This window comes from Myxocyprinus asiaticus, chromosome 1, assembly GCF_019703515.2.
Source record: "Myxocyprinus asiaticus isolate MX2 ecotype Aquarium Trade chromosome 1, UBuf_Myxa_2, whole genome shotgun sequence".
Lineage (NCBI taxonomy): Eukaryota > Metazoa > Chordata > Actinopteri > Cypriniformes > Catostomidae > Myxocyprinus > Myxocyprinus asiaticus.
Window position 1 is genome coordinate 65,238,674 of NC_059344.1, and position 20,039 is coordinate 65,258,712.

At 38.8% G+C, this 20,039-nt stretch overlaps 1 protein-coding gene across 1 annotated transcript; it reads left to right on the forward strand.

The window, feature by feature from the left end:
- The first annotated feature begins 9,301 nt into the window (after positions 1-9,301).
- LOC127427318 (transmembrane protein 236-like) lies at positions 9,302-19,770 on the forward strand. Its single transcript, XM_051674900.1, has 4 exons — positions 9,302-9,576; positions 10,486-10,558; positions 12,807-12,930; positions 18,245-19,770. Exons 1-4 carry the CDS (start codon positions 9,302-9,304, stop codon positions 19,111-19,113), a joined length of 1,341 nt encoding a protein of 446 aa, XP_051530860.1. The 3' UTR covers positions 19,114-19,770.
- The last annotated feature ends 269 nt before the right edge of the window (positions 19,771-20,039 follow it).

Here is a 20,039-nt window from a genome sequence, read left to right on the forward strand (position 1 = left end):
TCACCAGTGACCTAAAATAAAGATCATGCAACACCACCACTTATACCAATCCTCAAAAGCTAACAGCATCAACAATGCATTACAAAGGCAAATATAACTTTACAATTAACATTATAAATAGATTCATGATATTCAAGCAAATTGAGTATAAACAAACAAGCATAAGAAACATGACACATTGCAAAGAAGTTCATAATTCATAAATATTCAAACAAGTAAAGCATCCAACATTAATCTACATTAAGCCCTTTTGGACAGAGGGTGTTGAGTGTATATATATATATATATATATAGATAGATAGATATAAAATGCCTCTCTCTGTAAGAGGAGTTTGTTGACATCACCTCCTCTTCTAGATATCTTAACCTGTTCAATCCCTGTGTATTGAAAAGTAGACAGATTATGCTTAAACTGATTAAAGTGAACAGCAATGGGTTTGTATTCATGGAGGATCCTTACAGAAACAATTCATTACAGGATCAGAGCTGAGAATATGCCAGTGTTTATGTACAATTCGTTCAAATTCTTCACATAAAGGAGAATATTGAATTATGCAGGACAAGAGATTGCTTTTAGACTCAGCACGTTTTCTATTGAGGCATTCACTTTGATCTGTATTTTCAAAAAGAAGCCTTTATAATCCAGCTATATGCATGTCCTCTTTCCTGAAACCTATAGGTCAAATCATTACATTGTTTTTTATATGTTTCCTCGGAACTACAAATGTGACGTATCCTATTGAATTGACTAATCGGAAAACTTCTCTTTAAACGGTGAAAACTATGACCATTCAAAGTTGTATTTTTATCAGTAGGTTTTCTATAAAGATCTGTTACTAATCTCTCCCCATCCTTTGTAATGAAAGGTCAAGAAAGCTCACCTGAAAATCATTGTAGTTAATTGTAAATTTAAGATGTTCGCTACTAGAGTTAAGCAGTTTTTATTAGCAGTCCATAAGAGGCAATGTATCTATGCCAGAGACAAATTTTAGACACAAAATGGTGCCTTGGAGCAGATAGGGTCAAGGGCCTTGCTCAAGGGCCCAACAGTGGCATCTTGGTGGTGGTGGTGCTGGGGCTTGAACCCCTGACCTTCTGGTCAGTAACCCAGAGCCTTAACCGCTGAGCCACCAGTGCTTAATCTGTGGATGAAAGTCATTTTTGTACATAAATAACTTTTTTTTTTTTTTTTGTCAGTACCAGTTTAGCAACATAGACTTGTTATGAAGAATGTTCAGAGTGGGCTCACATTGACTGATCCAATCACAATGAAGATTCGTCTGTACTTGAGATGTTATAAAATGTCAAAAGTGATTGAAATTAACAGTATAATGGTGCACCCTTTTCTGAAGTGGAATTATCTTAATGTGTTACTCAAAAAAGCATCTTGCTGTCTCAAAATTATTTGCATTAGTTGAAAAATGTTGAACTATAACTATAGTGTGGGGTAAAAGGCCCCCTCCTCACCTGTTTAAAAAAAAAAAAAAAAAAAAAATGAATTTTAATCAAAACAACCTTCTGTCATGATTTCTTTTCACATAAATTACGTTGCTCCATCAATATTTTATAAAAAGACATTTATTTTTTCAATCTTCATACACTTTAAGCCCCGTTCTACCCTACTATTTTAGGTCAGATTTACTGTGCTTACATTGATGCACACAACATGCTCTTTCTCAGTGCTGGAATACATGATCATCAGCTCGAGTAGATGTTGTCATTAAAGCAAAAAGGGGGACATACCAAAAACCAAGCAATTCTGAAATCCATGTTAATATTTAAACTTTTCAATGAAATTAATATTGCTAATTGATTATAATAATTTGGCATGGGAGAAAAATATGGCCCCCAAGGCTCATTGATGTGCTTGGGGAGTGAAGGTTAGCCCGTCTGGTCCGATCCCACAGAAGAGTTACTGTAACACAAGTTGCTGAAAAACTTAATGCTGGCCATGATAGAAAGGTGTCAGGACACACAGTGCATCACAGCTTTCTGCATATGGGTCTGCGTAGCCGCAGACCGGTCAGAGTGCCCATGCTGAACCCAGTCCTCCTCTGAATGCGCCTACAATGGGCACGTGATCATCAGAACTGGACCATGGAGCAATGGAAGAAGGTGGCCTGGTGTGATGAATCACGTTTTCTTTTAGATCATGTGGACGGCCAGGTGTGTATGCATCGTTTACCTGGGGAAGAGATGGCAGCAGGATGCACTATGGGAAGAAGGCAGGCTGGCGGAGGCAGTGTGATGCTCTGGGAAATGTTCTGCTGGGAATCCTTGGGTCCTGGCATTCATGTGGATGTTACTTTGACACGTACCACCTACCTAAAGACTGTTGCAGACCACGTACACCCCTTCATGGCAATGGTATTCCCTGATGGCAGTGTCCTCTTTCAGCAGGATAATGCGCCCTGCCACACTCCAAAAGATTTTCAGAAATGGTTTGAGGAACATGGCAAAGAGTTCAAGGTGTTGACTTGGCCTCCAAATTCCCCAGATCTCAATCCTGTTGAGCATCTATGGGATGTGCTGGACCAACAAGTCAGATCCATGGAGGCCCAACCTCGCAACTTACAGGACTTAAAGAATCTGCTGCTAACATCTTGGTGACAGATACCACAGGACAATTTCAGAGGTCTTGTGGAGTCCATGCCTCGACGGGTCAGAGCTCTTTTGGTGGCACGAGAGGGACATATGCGATATTAGGCAGGTGGTTTTAATGTTGTGGCTGATCGGTGTGTGTGTGTGTGTGTGTGTGTGTGTGTGTGTGTGTGTGTGTGTGTGTATATATATATATATATACACACACACACACACACACACACACACACACACACACACTGTCAGCCAAAAGTTTGGCATAATGTACAGATTTTGCTGTTTCAGAAGGAATTTGGTACTTTAATTCACCAAAGTGGCATTCAACTGATCACTAAGTATAGTCAGGACATTGATGTAAAAAAGAGCACCATCACTATCTGAAAGAAGTCATTTTTAATCAAATCTAGACAGGCCCCATTTCCAGCAGTTGAAAAGCTATTTGGTTCATTAAATGAAGCTTAACTTTGTCTTGTGTTTGTTTTTGAGTTGCCACAGTATGCAATAGACTGGCATGTCTTAAGGTCAATATTAGGTTAAAAATGGCAAAAAAGAAACAGATTTCTCTAGAAACTCGTCAGACAATCATTGTTTTGAGGAATGAAGGCTGTACAATGCTTGAAACTGCCAAAAAACTGAAGATTTCATACAGAGGTGTACAGTACAGTCTTCAAAGACAAAGGACAACTGACTCTAACAAGGACAGAAAGAGATGTGGAAGGCCAGATGTACAACTAAACAAGAGGATAAGTACATCAGAGTCTCTAGTTTGAGAAATAGATGCCTCACATGTCCTCAGCTGACAGCTTCATTGAATTCTACCCGCTCAACGCCAGTTTCATGTACAACAGTAAAGAGAAGACTCAGGGGTGCAGGCCTTATGGGAAGAATTGCAAAGAAAAAGCCACTTTTGAAACAGAAAAACAACAAAAAAAAAAGGTTAGAGTGGGCAAAGAAACACAGACATTGGACAACAGATAATTGGAAAAGAGTGTTATGGATCTTAACCCCATTGAGCTTTTGTGGGATCAGCTAGACTGTAAGGTGTGTGAGAAGTGCTCGACAAGACAGTCACATCTATGGCAAGTGCTACAGGAAGTGTGGGGTGAAATGTCACATGAGTATCTGGACAAACTGACAGCTAGAATGCCAAGGGTCTGCAAAGCTGTCATTGCTGCATGTGGAGGATTTTTTGATGATAACTCTTTGCAGTAGTTTAAGAAGTTCTGATTTTTTTTTTTTTTTTTTTTCAAATTGTAATAGTAATTTTTCATGTTATTAATGTCCTGACTATACATTGTGATCAGCTGAGTGCCACTTTGGTGAATAAAAGTACCAATTTTTTTCCATAAGAGCAACATCTGTACATTATTCCAAACTTTTGCCCACCAGTGTATATATATATTATGAGTGTATATTTTAGAAAATAATAAAAAACATAAAAAAACTCCACTGATGAAAGAGACAAAAAATCCAAACAATCTTAGAAATGGGTTGCTGGAAAAGGTATTTCATGGCAACTCTTAACAACTCTTAACATCATATGCCTATAATCGATTAGTCTGTTTCCACCATCAGCAAAAAAAATTCCCGTATAGGCTATACATTTTCGTTCTGATTATGTCTGTTGGGGATATATAGGCCTAATGTTGAGGGAATGTTTTCCCACTGCTTTAAGACGTAATACAGCTCTGCGTGCAGGGCACGGCCGAAGGCTGTGTCTAAAAAAGTATTTCACAGCAGATCCTAAAATTAGTCCCCCCTGCAACCCTGAGAAATCAGAGTAAACTGAAGACGCCACCAAATATAGGACAGCCCACTCAAACCTGATCCTGTTACACATACATACATGCATATACTGTAAGCATACACTTAATCAAATAATAAAAGTAGAGAAACAAACACACACATATACAAAAACATTGTAACATAATTCCTCCAATAACCCACTGCTACTTTCATACGCATGTAAATGTAAATTTTCATTTTACTGTTTATTTTTTATTTATTTTTTTATATATATTATTTGATCCCAAAATAAGGAACTTTAGGCATGATTTCATGATGACTACATTTGCACTTGACTAACCATGATTAGCTATACTGTCTCTAACAGTGACCACAAGATGGAGATATACCACAGTACTTGCGTATCTGCCCAGAGACATGACAAAGCAACATAGATTAATATATAAAAAATTAAATAATAAAACCATTTAATTCATAAAATACAGCTATCGCAGGGTGCCATCAATTATTTTTTACAACAACAAAAATTTTGACTACAAAACAACCATAAACCTTCCTAAATGTGTCTGTTCAAATTTACTATTAAAAGTATTTGGAAACTTAAGCCACTCTTAAAATGTATACATTTCATTGTGCAAAGAAAATATCAAACAACCATGACATCTGCAAAATAAAGACCTTTTAAAAAAATAAAAAATTTTTGCAAGGACATTTGAACAACTGGTTGAAATAAGTTCTGCTCAAGTTCACACAGGTGTTTGAGCAGAGTAACCACAGATGTTGTATATATATATATATATGTGTGTGTGTGTGTGTGTTGGGTGTGTGTTTTGTGTGTGTGTGTGTGTGTGTGTGTGGTTTTATACAATTTACACAAAGCAATTATTTCAATGCACCTCTTTTATGATGAGTAATTTTTCATTTCTGAGTTATTGTTATTATTTACAGAAATATTATATATGTTAACACATTATGTTTATGTTCTTATTTAATTTTTTAATTTTGTTTTTATATATTTTTTCTGAGGTTTAAAATAATAATAATTAAAAAAAAACATGCAGAGACAGCAAAAAAACAAAGCCTCATTAAAGCTGAAATTCTTGAAAAAAAAAAAAGAAAAAGAAAAAAAGAAATGTTGGCATGAGTAGAGCAGAATATTTTTTTTCTTTAAAAATAAGCAGTGAAATAATTGTTTTCAAATATGATTCCTTTTTGAAAAACCTTTCCACCAAATGTATCATCTGTTGTAACATGTAGGCACATTTTGTTCAGGTCATGTGTTGTAACTTAGAAAAAACCTTTTAAAAAATGTATTAAACTTGTACAAAATATTTTTACCTTGAAAATTATGTTACCTTTCAAGGAGGTAACTTAAATGCTGCGTCAGAAGCTGATGCTATGGAAGAACCCTCGCCCAGGGAGTGTTGACTTTGAAACACTATACCATCTACCTATTAAATTGGCAGGTGATGCTTGGCGCTCCACCAAGCGCTATGCTGACGTCATCGTGGGCATATAAGCCAGAGCCCAGCACCACACCATCCCAATTTTCCTCTTTCAGGGCAGCGTAGCCATCTCTCGTGCTCTGGAACCCTAAACCAACGCATCACTGTTGATCTCCGCCCGGTCAGCGAGAATTAGTTATATTCTTCTACCTACTGTGTTCCAGCAAAAGAAGCACAGCTTCAAAAGCACTTCCGTGTTCACAGTGTGTTATATTGCACTCATAAAAGAGTAAATTTGAAGCAAACTAAAAGAGTACACTTGCTGAAACATCTTTTTAAATATGGCCAATGTTTCGCAGGTGTTTTTCAGCATGTGAGTGATACAGTACATTCCCGTGACAGATGGGCACGGGCTCTGTCTTTTATGCTTGAGCCGAGTTCATTCTAAAGCAGCGCTCCTGGATTATAATTGTGAATGCATGAAGCTCAGCTTGTCAAGACATTGAGTGCACCGTACTTGTCGAAAACGTATGTCTCAGATGCAGCAGCCTTCACACCCATCTGGCTAATCTTGTCAGATCTGAGCGACATAGACAAAGCCATCCTGCTGATGCCCCTGTGTTAGCAGGACCTCTTTGGTGATGCTATTGATGCTTTCACCGAGAGGTTCCAATCGGCTAGAAAGCAATTTCTGGATTAAAGGCACATCCTGCCAAGACGGTGTAGTACTATAACCCAGATGGTTTGCTCATGCTCTACTTTGGGACAATGTCCAGCCAAACAGAGTGTTACCATCTCTAACACTTTTATTTTCTTCCCAAAGAGTGGAAACACGTCCACTAGCAAGAAATCAAGCCTAGCGGCCTGCACCCAGGCAAAATGTGGTGCTTCCTGGAGCTTGTCAGAAGTTCCTTCTGGGCAGGCCAAGCATTCCTGATGGTTTGGCACCAGCGAAGTGGGGTTGTTCACACACAGACTAGTCTGCTTCGGCTCAGAAGAAGACCCAGACCACTTTGCCGTGTCCGTGCAGCCTTCCTCTCGTTCTACCCCGCAGTTCTATGCCGGGATGGAGACCAAATGCCTGTTCTTGTTGTCTCTGTGCCCAATGTGTGTCATGACCAAATAAAGTTTGCAAACCTCACTGCAGTTGCTCAAGGCACAAACAACTTCACAAGAACGGACAACTTTTCAGCTCTTACCAACCTGGTTATTCTGAATGACCGCCCCCATGGTAGGCAGCCCTCAGACCCCACTGGTCAAAGACCAACTGCTGTGGCCTCAGACCCGTTATAATCTCTAGCTGGCTACTGAACACAATCCAGACAGTATATGTGATTCAGTTCATAAAGAGAGCGCCACACTTCAACGGCGTTCTCTCCTCCACCGTCCCGGTACCTGATGTGCCAATTGTATGCTCAGAGGTATAGATTCTCCTCGCCAAAGATATGATAGAGAGTGTACCCACAGGCAAAGAACAGAAAGGCTTTTACAGCTGTTATTTTCTGATCACCAAAAAGAGCAGTGGATTTTGGCCCATACTTAACTTGAGACCCTTGAATCTGACACACAAGAATTATCTGTTCAAGATGGTGACTCAGAGACAGATTTTGTCTAATGTCTGCCCTCTGGACTGGTTTGTATCAATCGATCTGAAAGATGTTTGTTTTCATGTGCAAATTGGCCCTAGTCACAGACCATTCTTGAGATTTGCATTTGAGTGGACTGCTTTTCATTTCAAGGTCCTACACTTCGGGTTGTCCCTGGGTCCTCGCACATTCACAAAATGTTTCGATTGCACTTGGTCCGCAGAAGCTGAGCGTCTTCCGCCTTAATTACCTACAAAATGTGCTATTACTAGCTCAATTAGAGGCACAGGCAAACAAGTACAGAGATATGTTGCTCATGCATTTGGAGCAGTTGGGACTCAGGATCAGCTGACATTACTCTCCATTTTACAAGAATGTGTGGATGCAGGACTCACTCTATCCTCATTCAAAGTATACACTGCTGCCATAGCGGCGATGAGGGTTAGTTTGTAGGAAAACAACATTTGGTCAGTAGATTCTTGCATGGTGCGAAATGTCTGAAACCTTCTCGACCTGCTACTGTCCTGGTATGGGATTTAGCGCTGGTATTAGACACGCTTATGGGTTTTCCGTTTGAGCCACTAGAAGCGGTAAGCTTTCGCATTCTCTCACTGAAGACTGTGCTGCTACTCACTTAGGCATCAGTAAAACATGTTAAGGACCTTCAGACCCTTTCGGTCAGCAACTCTTGCTAGAATTTGGACTGGGCCTGTCAAAGGCCATTTACAGTATGTGCCCAAAATACTGGCAACCCTTTAGGTTTTAGGTTTTTACCCTGCAGGCGTTCTCTCCTCTTCTATTTGAGGAAGATGAGCCTAAGAGACTACACATGCTCAGCCCGGTAGGGCATTATGTATGTACATTGACAGAGCGAGTCAATTCACAGAATTAGAACAACTCTTTGTTTGCTTTGAAGGCTGCTCAAAGTGATTGGCCATCTTCAGGAAAATAATTTCCCGCTGGTTCATGGATGCTATTGTTCTTACGCATGATTCACAAGGCATACAATGTCCCATGGGCATAAAAGCTTATTCTACCAGAAGTATTTTACATCAGTGAAATCAGTGACAATCAGTGACGTCCCAAAACGTCAGCTTCTGACACAACGTTAAAGTTACCTTCTTGAAAGGGAACATCACAGTTGCTCTTGTAACATTGTTTAACATAAAGGAGTGAATGAGATGCTGCGTAGCTGTGCCACAGCTGCTGAATTTTCACTGTTATGGGACTAATGGTTTGCTCTCATTCCCTTCAGTTGAAAAATCCTGATTGTGTGGCTCTGGGCTTCGGCTTGTATGCCCACGATGGCATCAGCAATACCAATTGGCTTGATGGTATGGGTTTCAAAGTCAACACCCCGTGGGGGGTGCTCCCATAGAGCCAGCTTTTGACGTAGTGTCTCGTTCCCTCTTTTCAGGGAACCAAGGTTACGAGGGGAACCTAGACTTGTTTCAAAGTAAAAATATAAAAATTTCTACAATTTTGACACGTGTTTTAAACGTGATTATTTTAAAGATTTTTTTTTTTTTTTTTTTTTCACAGACAACCTTATTTATCAATGACCCTCAAATAAATACCACTTGGTTTGATGGTTTATCATCTAATGCAGACATTCATACATGTTTAACTGTGACTTAAGTGTTGAAATACTTTTTGGGACCACATGATACCAATGTTGTTTGTTTACAAACGTGCTCTGGTAGTGTATGTGTGTGTGTGTGTGTGTGTTTGTTGTATGTGTGTTCAGGCCTGGCCTGATTCGGTCACACAATGGTGAGTGCAGAGTAAGCATTACCCTGACGGGTTGCTCCATTGCTGTGGGTGGAATATGCCAGTGCTTTGGCACAATACCCCCCCCCCGGAAGCCAATGACACTTTCTCCTTTATTCTTTTTAATTCTTTGTTTGGCATCCCTTTCTCAGCATGGGCTCAGGGAGCAAGATTAAGTTTGCTGTCTGTGAGGTGCTGCAGTTCGCCAGCTTCTGCGTTCCACTTTTTATAATAATGCAACGTTTTGCCCTCATTGTAGCTCAAGTGAGGAGCCAATTGCAGCCTGCAGGTGGGAACTCTACAACAGCTTATTGGCTGATTGTGGCTTCATCCGTGGCCTATGTGACATCAGTGGCGATGCTGATTTGGCTACCTATGAAGTACATGGTGTTTATGAAGAAGAAGGCACTGGTCGCCCGGAAGAAGTGGTGAGATAAAGAGAGATTGGAAGAGTGTGTTTTTTGACTCCAAATTGTGTAGCTTTGAGTTTGTGGGCGTGATGGTGGATGTTATTGACTGATGCCTGGCAGCATCAAGTTGTGTGTTGTTTCACCATAAATGTGGTTTATTTATGGCATGAATTCTGAATACCTCTGTATATTCTAACAATACTGACCTGTAAATAAATAAAAAATTACTTGTGTGGCTATTTATAAAAAAGCTGTCATACTTGTCATGTAGAGTATTGTTGTTTAGTATGGTGTCTTGTACATACTATAGTACAGTGTACATTGTGTATGGTATTGTTGTTTAAGTGTCAGGTATAGTATTCTACCCAACTAGTATGAATAGTAGTAGTGGTGGTATAATATTAATATAATATTGTTTTTTAGTATGGTGTCTTGCAGTTTTAGAAATGAACTTTTCCATTAAGGGGTAGTATTTGCCCCTTGAATTTGATATTCAAGGGCTTTTTGATGCCTGGCTACTGCTACTGCCATTAAAAAAAAAAAATTATTAATTTTTTTCATTGTCTTGACAATTCCATCTAAGAGATTTGAGGAGTCCTCAAGAAAAATAAATAAAACCAAAATAAGTTTTATTCATTTAATCTTGTTTGGCCATTTTAGGGCATGTCAACACTAATCGATTTTCATTTGAAAATGCATTGATTTAGCTATGTTTAAGTCTCTCATCCACACTAGAATGCCATTTTTCTCCACTGAAAATGTGTTTCGAAAGCACTGTCCATTACTGAATATGGTAGGCTACTTTGGAAAACGATGATGTTAGAAAAGAGGAAACAGAAATGAGTTTTGAAATGGAATAGTGTGGATGTGGTCTTAAACTTTAATCGCAATATGTTGGTATAACTGTTTTCATCTTCCTTCCCTCAGGAGGCCTGTTGCTTTGGCTTACGTGCTCCTCTCAACGCTGCCCTGTTTTGCGTTTCTCATAGCCAGCTCTGAGGTAAATCCATGTGTGAAGTTTTCATAGAAAACTGAATGAAATGTTGCAGTCCAACGTCCAGAAATTCTGTACATCCTGTAAATGTAGCGTCTTCAGATTGCATTTTACTAGTATTTATTTTACACACCAGTTGGCTTACAAATGCTGTGCCCAGATACTAAAGTCTGCAATCAAAAGTCAGAGATCTTAATATAAACTCATATTCCTCCAAGACCAAACCGATCTCTTTAAATATGTAAATTCTTACATATTTTACGAGTTGGCTATTTCGTATAATTTCGTTAGATTTCGTATATATGAATTTGTCCAATTTCATCATATGCAAATGTAATGTGGAAGTAAGCGGGAGTTCTGCTTGCCAGGTGTCAAGGACATGCTTATTAATATTATGCCCTTACCCAAACCCCTTGTCTAATCCTATCCGATCAGTAGAGTGTGTAAACATGACAGGAAGCTGTTATGTTTGACAGAAGCAAGTAATTGTCACGTATTAGATGAAAACGATGTCCAGCGACGTCATTGGCTGTAGTGAAGGTTGTACGAATTCATAAGAGTGCAGTTGTACGATATCATACAAATAACCAAAATTCAAAAAGTCGTATGAATCCTTACAATTCTGCTGTGAGAGTGTGTTGCATTTTAAATCTTGGTTGGCTTACCATATGGCAACAATTGTCTGGTGTGATTCCATTTTTATGTCTCCTAAATTTTAGAGGAAAATTCTGAGACAAAGTTGATTCTTAAATGAAGCATACTGTAGTTAAGAGCTCCAGTAAGCCTCGTGAGCAATGGAAGAGCAATCTCTGAGCAATAATCATTCCTCTAGGTGTGTGTATACCTGCTACAGAAGAGGTTCTAGTGATCTGATGTAAGGAGACAGAAGAAAGAGCTGAGCTGTCTTTGATTGTGATGATGCTCTACACTGATAAGCAGTTGCTCTTCCTGTTTTGGTAAAGCAACAATTCAGGGTGTTTGAGTCAGCCTTTCTTTCACTTCCTGACTCAGTTTAATCTCTGTGTCAGTTTAACACACACACTCTCTCTCTCTCACACTCACACACACACACACACACACACACACACACACACACACACACACACACACACGAGAGAGAGAGAGAGAGAGAGAGAGAGAGAGAGAGTGTGTGTGTGTGTCTATATTGCATAAGGGATGAGCCGCATGCTTTATCTGTTTAGATGTATCCTAACTCCCAGCATTTTAAAATTCCATACCTGTATATGAAAGGAATGTGTTAGAAATCTCAGGCATCAAGGTCAGATATTGTAGAATTAATTATATCACATTGCATTAGAATCTTAAAGGAATATTCCAGGTTCAGTACAAGTTAAGCTCAATCGACAGCATTTGTGGTATAATGTTGATCGCCACAGAAAAAAATTACAGGGTTTAACGATGTTACATTCTCCTTGCAAGAAGTTGTAAAATTGGATTTAGCTTTTCACAGAAAAGTTAGTTAAGCGATTTTATCACACTAAAATATTGAAGATGCGCATAGTGTTTATGTCTTGTGGCTATTGTTTTGAAACAGTGAGTATTTTAACGTTTACGGATTGGCTCCATTCATTTCCATTGTAAGTGCCTCACTGGAACCCAGATTTTTTCTTTTATTCTTTTTTTTTTTTTTTTTAAGAAATGGAGGGATGAGTCAAAATAAGTTTTGTGGTAATCAATGTTATGTCACAAATGCTGTTGATTGAACTTAAATTGCATTGAACCTGGAATATTCCTTTAATAATCTATTTATTATTGAAATCTTGCACATACGTAATACCTTTGCATAAAGTCATTATAATACTGTTGAATTTTGGCAAAGCACTCATAATGAGTACAGTAAAATTATGTTTGCGTATAATATAATATAATATAATATAATATAATATAATATAATATAATGGCCTTTTCTAATACTGTGTAGTATATTGTATATATATTATATTAGAATATGGCTCAATCAGAATATTAACAAGTGAAGACATTGCATCTGCTTTCCTCTTCCCTGAGTACAAAAATACTGCTGTAGGGAAACAGCCATGCTTCAACATTCCCAATGCAGAAATCCCTATCCGGACTGGCATTCCAAGGCCAAACTGGCCTTATGATTTTCTGCATTTGCAAAAAGCTGGTACAAAGATAGAAGAATCAAACAATTGTAAAAAAAAAAAAAAAAAAAAAAAATTAAACATCTCTTTCTTTCCCTCTTTTCCTCTTTCTCACCCCCTCTCTTTAGTTGCAGATTAGACATGATCTAAGGTTGGATACATTTGCTGAACTGCCAGTTTCACTAGTGCTTTTCTCCCTAATCTGCATCGATATAGTGGAAAGAATCCGACATTGCCGACTTACGGGCCAAGGTAAAACAAACACCTCCACATATATTACAAAACACAAAATGAATGTCAATGCACTATAGCAGGAACATAATACTATAATACCATAATTATCTACAGCAAATGAAAGAATTCCAGGACACTTTGCACAAAATATATTTTTCGCCTTACTCTGATTTTGTTACAAATTAGAAATTATAAAATCAACTCTTTGCTTTTAAATGGTTGATTTTTTTCTTCTTCAATCTATCAGTTGATAAATCAATTGAAATCAATTTACTTCTTTTAGTTCCTTATACGTTTTCAGAGAAATCAAGAACCATAGTGGTTCAAGTACAGAACCAGAAGTTCTCTTTTCCAAGAAGAGCTCCACTAAAGTTCTAGTTTATTATTGCAAGGATATGCTGACTTATCAAAATCACCCCCATAAGAGATACTGTATAGCAGTTACTGGAAATTACATCTGATTAAAAATAGACCAGGAGAGTATCTTCATATAAAATTCACAAAGCTTACATACATACATAAGCCCAGTGTCAAACACTCTGCAAGCACCAATTTTGATAACAATGTGGCTTCTGACACATTATATATAGTTTAAAACACAATGTAATAATGATAATTTGTGTTTTATTGTTGTTATTAAGGGGGAAAAAACTTAGTAGTGACACATTCCTTGCACTAAGCCACAAAAACAAACAAATCAGGCACAAAATCACTATATACAGTGCATTCATAAAGTTTTCAGACCTCTTCATTTTTTTCACATTTTGTTATGTTGCAGTCTTATGCTAAAATGCTTTAAATTATTTATTTTTTTCCACATCAATCTACACTCCATACCCCATAATGACAAAGCAAAAACCAGTGTTTTGATAACTTTGTAAATGTATTAAAAAGAAAAAACTGAAATATCACATTGACATAAGTATTCAGACATATTGCTATGACACTTGAAATTTAGCTCTGGTGCATCCCATTTCTCTGGATCATCTTTGAGATATTTCTACACCTTTATTGGAGTCCACCTGTGGCAAATTAATTTGACTGGACATGATTTGGAAAGGCACACACCTGTATATAAAAGGTCTCACAGCTGAAAATGCATATCAGAGCAAAAACCAAGCCATGAGGTCAAAGGAACTGCCTGCAGAGCTCAGAGACAGGATCGTGTTGAGGCACAGATCTGGGGAAGTCTACAAAAACATTTCGGCTGCACTGAAGGTTCCCAAGAGCACAGTGGCCTCCATAATTCTTAAATGGAAGAAGTTTGGAACAAACAGGACTCTTCCTTGAGCTGGCCGCCCGGCCAAACTGAGCAATAGGGGGAGAAGGGCCTTGGTAAGAGAGGTGACCAAGAACCCGATGGTCACTATGGTTGAGCTCCAGAGATCATGTGTGGAGATGGGAGAAACTTGCAGAAGGACAACCATCACTGCAATACTCCACTGATCTGGGCTTTATGGCAGAGTGGCCAGATGGAAGCATCTCCTCAGTGCAAAACACACACACACACAAAAAAAACACCTAAAGGACTATCAGACTGTGAGAAACAAGATTCTCTGGCAGGGTTTCCGTGGATCCTTAAAAAGTCATAAAAAATCTTAAATATCTTAAATGATACAGTCTTTTTAAAGAGGTCTTAAATTTGGGGGCATAGAGACAGGAATCGTGATATGACCTAACGTGAGTAACAGACTTCAAAAGAATATGATTTAATTAAATAAATGCATGCGCTGCGTCCTTCAAAGTGAAAACACGGCACTGTTGTATTTTATCCAAGCACGCTTGTGAGTGTTTTCAGATGTTTCAGAGCAGTTCGTAATCATTAGGACATTTCGGAAATGTATGACAAGTGATTACTAATGATCAACTGTTGATGATGATATAGTGTTATTGAAATATGACAATGTTTACTTTTATTTACATTGTTATATGTTGTAGATTATTGTAGGAATGCACATTTAATTTCCCTTATCTGTTTGAATGAGCAGCTGGATGCAGTGAAGCGTAAACATTTCACAATAAGAGCCACCGGTGTATTTCAAAGTTAAAGTGCCTTTAAAGTTAAAAGTTCCACACTATGAATCAAATCTGCAGCAACCTGTTTTACAATGCAAGATTGCAAAACAAGATTCTCTGGTCTGATGAAATGAAGATTGAACTGCTTGACCTCAGTTCCAAGCGTCATGTCTGGAGGAAACCAGGTACTGCTCATCACCTGCACAATACCATCCCAACGGTAAAGCATGGTGGTGGAAGCATCATGCTGTGGGGGTGTTTTTCAGTGGTAGGGACTGGTCAGGGTTGAAGGAAAGCTGAACGCAGCTAAATACAGAGAGATCCTTAATGGAAACCAGGTCCAGAGCTGGGCCTCCGTGTCTTTGGATGCTGTCAGCAGCAGGGGAAAGGCCCCCGTGGCCGAGGACGATGTCAGCAGAAGGGGAACAGCCTTCATGGCCCTGGACACTGGCAGTGGCAGGGGAATGGCCTCCGTGGCCGTGGATGCTGTCAGTGACTGAGCAGGCGCCCAGCTCCTCCTCCGCCTCCTCCAGGCAGTGATAGGTTCATCAAGCTGGACCATCAGAACTTGCCGCTTGGATGCCACGTCGATGTCCATCAAGTTCCCTTTGGCTCCGGAATCCACAAAAGCGGAAACAATGTGACTGGCTGATATATATTGCAACAGGGCTGGATCGAATAATCGGCAGAGCTCTGTGGCGAATGCTATGAATGAAGCGCAACAAGGACGTCCATTGTCCCACATGGCGGTTCCCCAATCAGCGGCCCTTCCGGTGAGGAGCATGATGGCATATGCCACCTTCATTGTCTCTGACGCGAAGCAGAGGGCTTTAACGTGAAAAACAGGGAACATTGTGAAAGAACAAACAGAACAAACAGAACATGGAGCATGTGTCCGGATCCCGACACAGACCGAAACGGAACCATACAGGAAGTCAGGATCCAGACACCATGCTCCTGACATGAAACAAGACCGACTGAATTGAACACAAAGAACGTACACGAAACACAATACATGGGATGATGATGTCACGGTCCCGTCAGACAAAACCCCAACGTGACAGAGTGACAGAACCGTGACAGTACCGAAGAGCGCACGCGGTAACTCACACCCAGACTCATGTGCTCAACACAAAGACAGGACACGAAACACAAGACAGAACATGGGGTGATGATGTCACGGTCCCGTCAGACAAAAACCCAGCCTGACAAAGTGATAGGACCGTGACAGCTGTCTACTTGTATTGAACCTGGGATATTCCTTTAACCACAAGAAATAGAAAATGTATAATATTTTGAATGTTGGCTTTCTAAAACATAATTTTTGTGTCCTTCAATAAGTATTAATATTTGTCTAATGTTTAATAGTAAGGTTTCACATGTTTTGCTGCTGTACATTTATAGCTTTTGATTTCTCATCAAGATATTAGACTTTGCACGTGCCTTTAGAATCTTTCACTGGTGTCAAAGAAGTTGAGGAACAAATGTGTAAGCTTCAAATAATTTTGTTGACTGAAAGGAGTCAAGGAATGTGTTGTTCAATTCATCCTGTGTGGATTAGAAATCCCTCAACTCAACGCTGACCTCAAAGAGATGGTGACCTTGCATGTACTAAGCACAAAATACAAAAGCAGTGAATGCATAATGCCGCCAAAACACTATGGAGACCTCTGTTTGCAAACATTACAAAAAATTCTGTATTAAACAATGGAATTGATGTTCAGTTTCTTTAATGTAAATTGAAAATTGATGGAGCAACATAATTTGTGAGAAAATAAATAATAATGGAAAGTTGTTTCAATTAAAATTCAGTTTAAAAAAAAAAAAAAGGTGGTGAGGGTAAAAGGCTCCTTGGGGGTTTAAAGTGAAATTGTGTAGATACCAGGGCAATAGTTATAGGGAACAATTTGTCAACGAATTCAAATAATTTTGAGACACCAAGATGCTTTTTTGAGTAACAAATTAATTGATGCTTACTCAAAATAACCAAGTCAGAAAAAGTCAACCATTTCTTGTTAATTTCAAACACATTTGGCATTTTATTACATCTCAAATATTCTATAAACAAACTAATCTCTATTATGATTGGATGAGTCAATGTGAGCACACGTTTAACATTCTTCATAATAAATCTATTTGCCCCACTTAAGAAAACAATGTGTTTAAAAGGGCCTTTTGCCCCTGCAACAGGGGGGCTTTTTACCCCAAATACTATCCTGTCACTTATAGGACAGTTACTGAAAAATGTTTGATTCAATCACCTAAAGCAAAACTGAAAATTATAAATAAGTATTTTGTCTCAGAATAAATTTGTTAATTTCAGGGATTTTCATTAGTTACATAAATTTGGAATGTTTTAAAAATTCAAAATCAACCTTTAGACACCACACGCAAAGATCTCAAGGAACAGAAAATTTTTCCAGTGTATTGTGACAAACAGGTGTTTAGGAAAGTCCTGTGGTAGTTTTTGTGCTATTTAGTGTTTTGGGAGAAAATAAAATCAATGGAGCCTTTTACCCCGCGGAGCATTTACCCCCATTGTACCCTATTATTTGAAAGCTTAGAATTTTGACTTTTCATAAAACAACATCACTTTTGCATTTATTTTACATAAAATAACAAAATAAGGCCTGAAAACATCCACGTCTCAAATAAGCACCACAAGAGGTAATGTGGTATAAATATTAATATGAATAAGAAAGTCTTTCACATAGCACTTAGAGAAGTCATACATCAAATGAAAGCTCTCATTCTCAGAAATGCAATTATACAGTTTATTTTGTTGACCTAATACCACAGTTTGTAAGTTCAAACACTCTTTATTTAACATTATATTATAATTTAAATATATTATATTTAGCATTATAGTCATTATATAGGGAAATGTAAAAAAATTGACTGGAGCTATTTAGAAAGATTTTTTATTATTCTTTATTATATTAGAATGCATACAGTATCTACACCCACAGTGTGTAGGTAAAGCTTCCGCTGTATCCTCTTAATTTCAGAAAACCCTCATAACCATACTAATAATGCAATGGTCAAATAACCATTACAACTTCAGTGTGACTATTATTACTCTGATAACTAAAATATTAATAGAAAGTTGCATATAACTCATTTTCTCTTAAAACTATGATTTTTGTATTATGCATATACCAGGAAAAAGTCAACAAATACACACATACATGATCAGAAAGATGGTGTCTCAGAATGAGAATTGAGAATGAGAACTGTATATAAGTGTGTCTTTGCAGTAAACCATAACTGAGCTTCAAGTCTGCTCTGTTAATCTGTGTTTTCTGTGTTTGTGCAGCTAACGAACTGGCACGGGATTCAGATATCCCCACTACCATGCTTACACATGTTGGAAGAGTCACTCAGATGGTCACTCCTATGACTGGCCCATCTCCTACAGCAACCAATGCCAGTGCGGGCACAGAGCATGGTGTAGTGGCAGCGAACGGTATTGTGCGAGGACTGCCTGGCAATGCCACAGTTTCAGGTTTACCCGCCAATGGCGCTGTCCCGGGTCACTCGGCCACCACGACAGTCCCGGGGTTGCCCAACAACGGAGCAGTTCCAAGCCATCTCGGCGGCACAGCAGTTTCGGGGTTACCTGCCCATGGTGCAGTCGCAGGGCTCCAAGGCAACACGACAGTTCCAGGGTTGAATGCAAATGGTGCAATTCCAAGATTACCAGGCAACCAAGGGCAGCCATTTGGCATTACAGGAATTTCTCCACATTCAGGGGTACCCTTTCAGAACTTCACAAACTTTACAAACACCCCTCCACATTCTGGACCACTCGGATTCCTCCTGGCTAGCGATGCCCGTGCTGAGGTCTTTGCGGACAGTTTCTTATTCTGGTTGGACACGGTAGAGATGGTTCGAGTAGCGGGCCACATGCCTGTGTATTTTTCGGGCTGGGCGTTACCGGTTTACTTATTTTGCTTCCTCTCCACAATGCGATTGGTTCTAACTCCGCACAGTCCTCTCCTCTCACCTCTGGGTGTGGCCCTTCAAGACCTGCCCTTCCTGATCTTGAGGATATCGTTGATTGCCATCTTCGGTTTTGTAACACCACTGCTCTATGTGATGAAGAATCTGCTGGTCTGCCTGGCCTACATCTACTTCAACTTCATGACAAAACTGAGGGTCTTCAACACTGAGAGGATGTTCTAATGGAACTGCTTAAGTTTCAATCGCCCACATATGATGACAACTGGAAAAATATACATTACAGTGGCACAAAAAAATAATGATGGGATTGAAAAGGTCCCAACATGGGTTTACTGGTGTTCCCACTAGACTTCTTAACTAGCTTGACCAGCAAGACTTTCTTGGTCAACCAGCCTCACCAGAACGACTATTCTGGTTGACCAGCATTTTTTGTTAGTGAAATGCATGGCTATAATGGTCCACCATCTACATCAGCACCAAACTAGCACTAAAAAATACAAACCAGCCTAAACCAACATGGAAATCCTGGTCTTTTCAGCAAAGGATTACAAAATAGTATACTGAAAGGAAGCCGAGCTAATCAAGAATTTGATTTCTTAGGATTAAGAAATCTTAGAATGATGTGGAGAAAAACTTAAGGGACATCAGGATAGTTAAATAGCTATTTCAGTGGACCTGAAAAGAATTAGCACCTTAACTATTGCACTTTTAAAGATTTGATAAAGGGACTATTACTGAATTCCTTGTTATTTTAATGTATTGAATGTTCTAATCATTTATATTCAACACATATTTTATAACCCAGAAGTGTGATTTTATTTTCTTATTGATTTTTATATTTTCTGGTTTTGTTTGGTTCTAGCACAAACCACAGACAGCTCAGCCAAATTTCAAAAGGTTATTTTCTCTCTATGACAGACAAAAATAAAAACTGGAAAAAAATTGGAAATTCTGGTGATTTCTTGGAAATCTGTCCACAATATTTGCTGTTGGTAGTGGGATACATCTATACAAACTTGCCATTCTCACATGCCACATTATATATATTTTTTTTTTTTTTTTTTTTTTTTTACCTTCACATTCATTTCCTTCTTTCTTTGGGTTTGTGCCATTTCAGGCATTGGTCTGCACTCAATCCTCTCTTACAC

Coding starts and splice junctions, on each gene's coding strand:
- LOC127427318 (XM_051674900.1), top strand. CDS start 9,302: ATGGGCTCAGGGAGCAAGATTAAGTTTGCTGTCTGTGAGGTGCTGCAG. Junction 10,559..12,806: donor TTCTCATAGCCAGCTCTGAG/GTAAATCCATGT, acceptor CCCTCTCTTTAG/TTGCAGATTAGACATGATCT. Junction 12,931..18,244: donor TTGCCGACTTACGGGCCAAG/GTAAAACAAACA, acceptor GTGTTTGTGCAG/CTAACGAACTGGCACGGGAT.